The sequence below is a fragment of the Pinus tabuliformis genome, chromosome 1_1 (genome assembly GCF_031772625.1).
Source record: "Pinus tabuliformis cultivar Carrire ecotype Pingquan chromosome 1_1, CPIR1, whole genome shotgun sequence".
NCBI lineage: Eukaryota > Viridiplantae > Streptophyta > Pinopsida > Pinales > Pinaceae > Pinus > Pinus tabuliformis.
Window position 1 is genome coordinate 977,394,265 of NC_142297.1, and position 10,968 is coordinate 977,405,232.

A 10,968-nucleotide genomic window follows, 5' to 3' on the forward strand; every position below is an offset into this window, starting at 1 on the left:
CGTTGGCTGAGTTGGATGGTGTTTGATATGCAACATTCATTCAAAACATGTTATCCCTTTGTATACTGGCAGCCATAAGGTTCAATAACACTGTAATTATAATTCTATAAATTTATTGCAAGAATATTCTATTAAGTGTAATCATAATTTAATAGTTTTATTGCATAAATATTCTATTCATTATTATAGAGTAATTTGAGATGTTTGATATTTTGGAAAGTGAAAATCATTTACTGTATATAGTGATTGTTGTACCTTTTTCCGAGTTTCATTATAAATGTCAATCAATCAAGAGATAATTACACCCAATATGGAAATTATGATTCCAATCATATGATTTTACATTTATACCCTTCTTCCACATAGAGAATTCTACCCAAGATGGAAATGGGATATTGTTTGATATTTTGGAAAATGAAAATCATTAATTTTATTATATATTGTAATTGTTGCACATTTTCTGAATTGCATTATAAATTCCAATCAATGGAGAAAACATCTAGAATGGAAGGACATGCTGAGAATGTTGGAGGACCATTCGAAGGGACACATTAAATTATCCAATGAGAAGATGACATTTCTGAATGTTGTTTCAAGAGGGGAATTTGTATTTCTTATAGGCTCTACAAGCACAGGCAAGAGCTATCTTCTCAATTTTGTAGTAAAAATCTTGAAGAAATTGCATGGTCCAAGCTCCGTCTTTGTAACAACCTCAACAGGATTGAAACATGCCATTTGAATGGAATGACTCTACATTCCTTTGTTGGAGCCCCACCATTTGTTGTGACTGAGAAAGGACTGTTGACATTGATTGAAAAGAAAAATAGAAATGTTAACAGATGGAAAAATGCCAAGGCATTGGTTATAGATGAGATAAGCATGATTGATGGAGGTTTTTTTGATCAATTGAATTATGTTGCCAATAATCTGAGGCAACCATCGAATGGGAAAGGGGTGTGGGGTGGGTTGCATCTTGTGGTGACAGGGGATTTCTTCCAACTCCCATCGGTGACGCGTAAGAACCCGAACAAGTTCTTTGCCTTTGAAGCAGATTGCTGGGATGAGTGTTTTGACAAGAAAATTGAATTAACCCATGTTTATAGGCAGTCAGATAGGGAGGTAGTAGAGATGTTGCAGAAATAAGAAAAGGTCTGTGGGACTCAAAAGCCTTGGCCAAATTGAAAACCTGTCATGGTCCATCTGTGGATGAGTCTGTGACTAGATTGTATCTGAGGAATGATGATGTTAGGAGGGTGAATGATGAGAGACTGAATTCTCTGGGGCAGGAAATCATCACTTTTAGTGCCAAGGATGAAGGAGAAGAGTACAAAAGAGTAAGTTGAAGACTGGAATTGCTCTTGATCAAATTGGTCTTTGCATAGGGACACAAGTGATGCTTGTCAAGAATATAGATACTGGGATAGGACTGGTGAATGGTGCAACATGCCAGATTGTTGATTTTGTTGGGGATGACACACAGTCAAAAGCTATTAGTCCAATAGGGCTCTGGCCAAAGGTGAGATTTCTCTATGTGGTTGAAAGGATTATCACATCGAAATCCTGACATGTTTATGAAGGTGAGGTGAAGGTGGCTACCCGAACATAGGTGCCATTAATTTTAGCATGGGCTATTACTGTGCACAAGTGCCAAGGGGGTCAATTATATCAAAGTCATTGCAGATATATATATTCCTGTATTTCCTTTCCTTCTTCTTACCGGGTGGGTGGTCTTGCTTCTATGCTTTCTTACTTCACCGGGTCGGGCAGGTCCTTCCTCTCCTTTAAAACATCTAGAATGGAAGGACATGATGAGAATGTTGGAGGACCATTCGAAGGGAAACATTACATTATCCAATGAGAAATGATAGTTCTAAATGTTGTTTCAAGAGGGGAATTTGTATTTATTACAGGCTCTGTAGACACATGCAAGAGTTAACTTCTTAATTTTGTAGTAAAAATCTTGAAGAAATTGCATGGTCTAGGCTTCATCTTTGTAACAACCTCAACAAGGATTGTAGCATGCCATTTGAATGGAATGACTCTACATTCCTTTGCTGGAGCTCCACCATTTGCTGTGACTGAGACTGTTGACACTTATTGAAAAGAAAAACATAAATGTTAATAGATGGAAAAATGCCAAGGCATTGGTTATAAATGAGAGAGGTTTGTGGGACTCAAAAGCCTTGGCCAAATTGAAAAACTGTCAGGGTCCATCCGTGGATGAGTCTGTGACTAGATTGTATTTGAGGATTGATGATGCTAGGAGGGTGAATGATGAGAGACTGAATTCTCTAGGGCAGGAAATCATCACTTTTAGTATTGAGGATGAAGGAGAAGAGTACGAAAAGAGTAAGCTGAAGACTGGAATTGCTCCTGATTAGATTGGTCTTTGCATATGGGCACAAGTGATGCTTTTCAAGAATATAGATACTGGGATAGGACTGGTGAATGGAGCAATGGGCCAGATTGTTGATTTTGTTGCAGATGACACACCGTCGAAAGCTATTAGTCCAATAGGGCTCTGGCCAAAGGTGAGATTTATTTGTCGGTTCGAAAGGATTATCACATCGAAATCCTGGCACGTTTATGAAGGTGTGGTGAAGGTTGCTACCTGAACACAGGTGCCATTAATTTTAGCATGGGATATTACTGTGCAAAAGTTCCAAGGGATGACATTGGAGAGGTTGGAGACAAGTCTTTCTAGGGCATTTGATTATGGCATGATATATGTAGCCCTTTCCCACGTAACATTAGGGGAATTTTGAGATCTAAAATGGGCCTCCTAAGAAAAATGTACGATCAAAATTAACTTCATAAGAACCAATAGGATTCAAGATGATGATGTTAACCATGGGGGATGACTCACCATTTTTGGAGTAAAAACGTAAAAAGATTAAAAAATAATAAAATAATAAAACTATTTTTTCAACTCGTATTTTCAACTTATCTCCCTAAGTGTTTACTCAAATTGTGAGTGGGATTACTTGTTGGATGCAAAATTTAATTCCTCATCTAAGGAGTACCCATGTTGCATACTTTCGATGGACCTTGCTACATGAAAAATGATAAATACATGAAAAAACTTGACTGCCATCACATTTTTCATGTATTTCTCATTTTTCGTGTAGTAGGGTCCATCGAAAGTATGTAACATGGGCACTCCTTGGATAAGGAATCAAATTTTGCATCCAACGAGTGTTTCTGCTCGAAATTTGAGTAAACCCATAAGGAGATAAGTTGAAAATACGAGTTAAAAATTAGTTTTTTCTTTTTTCCCTCTAAAATTTGATGATGTAATCTAATCTTATTTTATTATTGCCACTATTATTTTATAATTTCCTTAGGAGGCCCATTTTAGACCTCAAAATTCCCCTAGTGAGAATTTAGACGGGTTGAGGCTGATAGGATTTAAACCGTCTAATATCAAAGCACACCCAAAGGTGCTTGACTTCTATCAGAAACTTACCAGTAGTAGGGCGCTACTTGGATGATAAAGAAAAGAAATGAATCTTGTAGCCATACTTCATAGTTTTGCTGACATTATTAGTTTCAGACATCTCAGGTAATTTGACTTGGGTTTGAATATTTATTTGTGATAGGGAGATGTCAGTATCATAGAACCTATCTACTTATTTTGAATCATGTTGAAACATCCTACTCTATTTGGACCTAAATTTTACAGACATTGTTTTCTTAAAACCTGAAAAGTATAGTAATGGCTGAGTTATTAAGAAGATAAAATTTTGTAATCTGGTAATGTAGGTTCATAATTTTACGTTTTTTGGTTGGATATTCAAACAGTGTTAAAGATATATAAATTATAATTAATTTTTGAGTATTAAGTTTCTAGTCCAATGATCAGTAAGCAGGAAGGCAGGAATGCTATTGTCCCTTTTTTTGGGTCACATGGGAGGGTATTTGATATTATGTTACTTTTTTTTATATTCTTTGCACACGAGTATGGAATTAAGAGCCACCAAACTTGATTATTCTTCCATCTAGAGGTAGAGTGAATTGATTTTGCCCCCATTGTTCTTGCATGGGCCAATATCTTTATGGGTAAGGTTTGCCCTCTCTACTAGAATTTTATATTTTACCATTCACCCTCACTTGTTGCTCAAAGAAAATTTCTAAGGGAGGGTGATTAGGAGAGTGCCCTGGATTATAATGACTCCATTGAATGAATTATCATAAGCAGTTGGAACAAACCTCCTAAGGCATGGTGAAAATTTGGGTGCCCAATAAACATAGAGTTACGATTTAACTACAAACTTCACTAACTCAAAATAGACAATGTGAATGTTGCTATTTGAGAACACCTGGTATGATTTTTGAAAAGCCTGAAAAGTAGCTTGATCAGTATATCAATAAGAATTGGTAATAAATAATAGACAAATTACCTCATTTTTGTGTGTGTGTTGTGCTGTGGTTTAATGATTGAGATAACTCATAGCCATAATGATGTCTCAATTTCAAATCCAACAATCATAGAGCCATGGAAATTATGTCACTGGTCAAGTTTGACGTTGTTTGATATGCAACATCATCTTATCTCTTTGTATACTGGTAGCCATAAGGTCCAATAACACTGTAATTAGAATTCTATAAATTTATTGCAAGAATATTCTATTAATTGTAATAATAATTTAATAGGTTTATTGCATAAATATTCTATTCATTATTATAGAGTAATCTGAGATTCTTGATATTTTGGAAAGTGAAAATCATTTACTATATATAGTGATTGTTGTACCTTTTTCTGAGTTTCATTATAAATGTCAATCAATCAAGAGATAGTTACACCCCATGTGGAGATTATGATTCCAATCATATGATTTTACATTTATACCCTTCTTCCACATAGAGAATTCTACCCAAAATGGAAATGGGATATTGTTTGATATTTTAGAAAATGAAAATCATTAATTTTATTATATATAGTGACTGTTGCACATTTTCTAAATTTCATTATAAATTCCAATCAATAAATTTATTGCAAGATATTCTATTAATTGTTATCATAATTTTATAAATTTATTGCATAAATATTATATTCATTATAAATAGAATATTTAGAATGAATACTTGATATCTTGGAAAGTGAAAATAATTTACTATAAATAGTGGTTGTTGTACTTATTTTAATTTCATTATAAATGTCAATCAATCAAGATATAGTTACACCCAATATGGAAATGAAGATTTCAATCATATGATTTTACATTTATATCCTTCTTCCAAGTATATAATTGCAATCATTTACTATATATAGTGATTGTTGTATTTTTTTGTTTTTATTTTTTCTTCTTCTAAATTTCATTATAAATGTTAATCAATCAAGAGATAGTTACACCCAATATGGAAATGAAGATTTCAATCATATGATTTTACATTTATACCCTTCAACATAGAGAATTGCAACGAAGATGGTAATGGGATATTGTTTGATATTTTGAAAATGAAAATCATTAATTTTATTATACATAGTGATTGTTGCCTTCAACATCCTCAAGTTTAAAAGATGCATAATTTGGCTTCAACTTCTTATAATCTATCCAAAATCATTCGATGCAGGTCACTATGATCTTGTCCATAGAGTGATAAAAAGCATAATGATACAAATGTTTGCTAGAGTTTGAATTGGGGGAACAATGTAAATGGATCTAAATGAAACCCAAGAGAGTTATATCAATTGCAAGAAATCTTGAATCCCAAATAAAGTTGGCATATTCAAATAGGGTGTGGATAAATTCCAACCATTCAAGTAGGAAAATACTTCAAACACAAGTGTTACCAGGGCAAATACATATGGATGTTTAACCAAAAGACCAAATTAGCATCTTTGGTCAATAATTACTAAGGATAGAGATCTTTGCTATCTCTGCAATGCATTCTTTGGAAACTACCCTAAATAACCAAAAAGAGAGAGCCTCATACTGTGGATACTCTTGTCATGTCAATGATGCAATTTTTGAGACCTCCCTCTTTAACTAAGATCCAAAATTCTACTTACACCCTTTGGCAACATCTGGTGACACTTTCATTGTCATCATGGAAGAGTAACAATTTAATGCTACTCTTTCCTACACTACTACCTTACGAAGTTTTCTTTGCAACATCGGGTGAAATTGCTAGCTTTAATAATATAAGTTTATTATTTAAATATTTATAATATTAAAATTCATTAAACAATTTATGTGTTATTATTTTATATTCTATTTTAATTATTAATTTGATTAAAAATATTTTTCAATTAAATAAAAACATTTAGTTGTTCATAAGTGTACAAGACATTAACTTTAATATTTACCAATGTATCTCAAAATTTTCATAAATAATAATATATATTACATATTTTACTTCATGTGAATTTTGAATAAATATTTGTATTCATTTAAATTGTGTTATAGTTTTGGAATAATAATAAATTTAATAATATTTTTTTTGTTATTATATATATAGAGAGAAGTGTATTACTTAAAATTTTATTTTAAAAAATAAATAATATTTATTGAATATTTTAGATTATAATAACAACAAAACTTTTTGAGGTCATTATTGTGTGTATGGTGCAAGGATTGTGTCCAAGATTGTGAGTGGAAACTCCACCCATTCGCAGGGACCAAATGATGTAGAATGAATAGAAAATAGTGCATATCGGTTTAAATACGTGTTAAAGATATGTTAAGGATTCTTTTTTTATGAATTTTTGGTTGCTCATAGATTCTAGGAGTAACAAGGCGAGAGTGGCTAAGATGCTTTATTATCCCTCTCATTAGGTTCATCCTCCTTCCAATCACACTTTTTTATTTATTGCTAACTGCCAATCCTTAACCCGCTTTCTAGCACCTCTCTCAGTCTTCCTAAACCAGAACCACATGTGTTCGTCAATCATGTTCATCCCCGAGTCGATCCTTTGGCATGGAAATATTCTTACTCTCATATCCCATCCTTGTCAGATAATTTAGAGTGCATTTCTAAAAGCTTCTTTGGTAAGTGAAATCCTTTGCTTTCTTCTTTTCAATCTTCTGGTCCTTCGGGATTGAATCCCCATGCTTCTTCCCATTATCACTTTTTATCTCCTATAAATTTGTCAACACCTGCACTAATTTTTCCTAGAAAATCCATCTCCTATTCCTCCTCTTTTTCAGCCTTAGGTCCCTTGTTCCCTCATTATCTATGACTTCTTTCCTATCTGCTTCGATCCCCTTGACATCTTCCTTGATATTGTCGTTTCCATTGATCCCCACATCCCCCTTAACTTTTGTCCTGACCCCCTTGTTACCCCCATGCTGTCTCTTCAATCCCTCGCACTCGTTGGCCTCCTCATGCTCTTCTTGTGGAACCTTGTAGCCTCCTTGTTCTCTCTCCCTTTGAACCCTTTATCATTTAACACATTTTTTATGGTGCATTATTCAAGCTTATCCCAGTGCCTCATTTTTATGTTTAACCTCCAACCATCGACTTCGGTTATCCCCCTCTTACCCACCTCAAGATCCATGAACTTCTTCTCACCCTCATTATTCATGAACTCCCTTACGTATAACCCCTCCTCTCCCACAACTTCTTTGTTTCCCATCTGCTTCCCTCACCCTCAACTTCCTTAAAATCCCTTCTGCCTCTGTATTTCCCTTATTCACATTTCCCCCTTCGACTCTATGTTAACCATCTCTCTAACTGGCTTGACCACTCCATCCATCATAATGTCCCCTCTCCCCTCCCTTTGGATATTAACCCTTCCCCTAATCCTTTAACTCTTAACAACACTTACCCTCACTCTATTTCTAACATTAACAATTCTTAATCAAAAGAGTTCCTCCCCTCGCCTTGCCTTCTCCCTCCTCTCTTACCCCCTCATATTCCTCCTTTAATCTTCATTCCAAAGTTTTGAATCTCTCTTTTACCATCCTATTATCACTTAGAGAAAACCCTAGCTGCAGGAAAAACTCTAAGGTAACCTCAAACCGCTTTGAGGTTGAAAGTTGGTCCTTCAATCTGGAAAGGGATCTCTCCCTAAAAATCAGCTACCCAAGGTCACAATGGTGGAATGTTTGCAATAAGTCCTATGACTAAATTTATTTAAGGAAAAATGAGGTTGGTTGGATTGTAGGAAGATTTCACCATTGGGAATGGAGTCTAACCCAATCAAATTCATATAATCACAGGTTCAGTGAGAAAACATCACAAAAGTGAGATAGTAACAATTCCTTCGACAATTTTTAGGAAGTTGGATAATGAAGGAAATCAGTATGATATATATGTGAAAAACAAGTTGTTAATATCTGAAACATAAAGAAAATGGGGCACGGAAATATCAATTCTAATTTCAACCACTTAGCATTCAGACATTGAAGAAAATATTACACCAAGATACAAGCAAGGAATTATAACACAAGAATTTTTGCAAAACTGCTCACATAAACTGCTTTATTATAATTTTATTAGACAATACATAAAAAGGCTACTTTAAAATAAGTTCCAACCCTTTTTTCTTCTTCAAAAATTGTCTATATAGAAAATACAATAGCTAAACAAGTTTCTAGCTAAACTTAATTACAATAATCTAAAAATAATAGTGTATATGTTTTAGGTACATGCATGTAAAATATGTTCAAAACATATTTGTTTTCCAATAAAAAACAACTTGTTGTAAATTGTGCTAAAAATGGGGACTGAAAAGTTCATCGTTGTTATGCCTCCTTCACTGGGAATCATGCCTTGTCATTCCTTCAAAAATGGTCTTCTGATGGGTAGCTCCTGCTTCCTCAGGTACCCTTCCTACAATTCGCTGATAATCCTGTTGTCAACCTTTAGCTTCAGAAGTGATAATTATGTTAACATGCCGACTATCAACATTTTCCTCCAATATGTCTGCCAAAATGAGCTGATAATGAAACTGTCAGTGCTCCTCTATGCTTTCCTGTGCTAAAATGCTGACAAGTGCTTTATCGGCCGAATACCAAAATTTTCCCTTGGACAACATGGGGTCAAAAACTTAAAAGACCAAAAACAATTTCAGCTAAGAGTACTGGTTGCTTCCAACAGAACATTGACATTAACCATCTTGTATCTTTTGCTTTCTCTAGTCTCCATGGGAATTATCCTCTTGGTAGCCTTTGTTTTCTTTGAATTTTTTGAACATGTAGCTTTCTCCCTATTTATGAATAGGTCCTTTAGAGGGATATCATCCACATCTATAATTTATTTAGCAAGTTTCAAGTTCTGTTTTAATTTGATGTTTAGTCTGAGCTTGTTCCAGGGCCTAGTGTGAGGCTTTCCCCCCCATTTAAACATCCTAAACAGGGTAGGTTCTTTCTCATTTGAAGCTCCTTCATCTTGGGGCTCAACCATTTTACTTTTGGTTTTCTCTAAATTGGCTTCCTATAGGTAGGCTTTCAACAGGAAGGCTTTCAGCAAGAGGGTTCTCAGTATGAGGGTTTTTAGTAGGAGGTTTTTCAGTAGGAGGAGGAGGGGTTTGTTGTGTTTTTTCTGAGCCTATCACTCCTTCTAGTATAAACTTTAGGTATTTGAGGAACAAGAGGAGAGGTTTTCTCTACCCTCTTTCGACTTCTAGTTTGTACAATAGAAGTTCCTTGAGAGGAGGTTCCTGTCTCAAGGTTTTTGACTTGTTTGGCCTCCTTTTTAGTGCCCTTTTTCCTACCTCTTTTAGACTTAGCAGGTTGGGGTTGAAACCCTCCCTAGAATATAAAATGACCCCATGTTCTCCCGGCCTTTGCTAACTGGTTTTCAATTAATAATTTTATCAAAGATTTATGATAAATGAAATGTGAAGAGGGTATGTCCTGGCTTGAAACCCGAGAAACCATATGTTTAAAACTTTATAAGAAAAAGTAAGATGCATTGATTATTATTTGACTTTCCAAATGAAGAAGAAAATGGAAATGGTAGAGGTTGAACCTATTGTAGCGCCCCTCGTAGGTGAAATAGGACAGAAAAATACGTAGTAAAATATGCCATTTGCCTTTGAGCCATGCCATATGCACCCTTTCCCTCTAGTTATTCTCTTTGAATTTGTCCTTTAAGAAGAAATGCACATCAATTCTAGATAAGATGTGGCTTCTAAAAGCTTTCTCTCCATCTGTGGGCAGGGCTGCGACCTCTGAAATTAACTCCTCTATTACCTGGAAAGAAATTCCTCCAACCTCTACTCATTGTTTGTCAAAGCCCTGGGTGAATTCTCATGCTACCTCATCGTGAAAATCGGTGCACTACTTGAATAATTCTTCAAATTCGGCCTGTCAAAACTGTTGCTCAATCTCCAGGTAGATATCAAGAAGATCAAGCCCTTTTGGCTCATTTCTGTTCAACTTCCCGCTTCTCCCCATTGGTCTTCGCAACCTACCGAACGCTTAAAATAGAGGATCGATATTCGATCCTTGATCTCTAATGAATAATTCAATAGAACAAATGTTTTCAACGATAAAAGATGACAATAATTAGAACTGAAACATATAAATTTCTATATGGGGAAAACTTATTAAAGAATGTGTTTTGGCATGTGTACTATGATAACTGACTGACATAAAATATCAGAGAGTTAACCCTTTGATCATTATAATTAACCCACATACCTCTTCGGTGGCGGAAACAATCCTTTCAACACGTGCTTTCTCCTTTCAGATTTAACATAGCGCGATCAAGCAATAATCACCTTTTTTGCTGACGTGGAACATGTCAGTGCAATTCAAAAAGAAGATTCAAATTTGGTTTTTTGGCACTGATACCTTGGTTACCCACAAAAATTTATTTGTTTGTAGTTTTAAAAACACCCGTTAACGTTGGCACTACCATTGTCAACGTATTTCTTTAATTTTCTATTTTTTTTGTTTTTGAAATCACAATAGAGCTGATAATCCCATTGCATTATTCTCTGTTTAATACAAATATTTCACTGATACTTCATTTGTTAACATTTAAAAAATTTCTTCAAACTTAAACAAATGTGAT

General features: G+C 34.7%; 1 protein-coding gene across 1 annotated transcript; it reads left to right on the top strand.

The window, feature by feature from the left end:
- Window positions 1-744: 744 nt before the first annotated feature.
- On the top strand, window positions 745-2,381 carry LOC149217787 (ATP-dependent DNA helicase pfh1-like). The gene is made up of 3 exons (XM_089390352.1): window positions 745-1,015; window positions 1,383-1,516; window positions 2,106-2,381. Exons 1-3 carry the CDS (start codon window positions 745-747, stop codon window positions 2,379-2,381), a joined length of 681 nt encoding a protein of 226 aa, XP_089246478.1.
- Window positions 2,382-10,968: the final 8,587 nt, after the last annotated feature.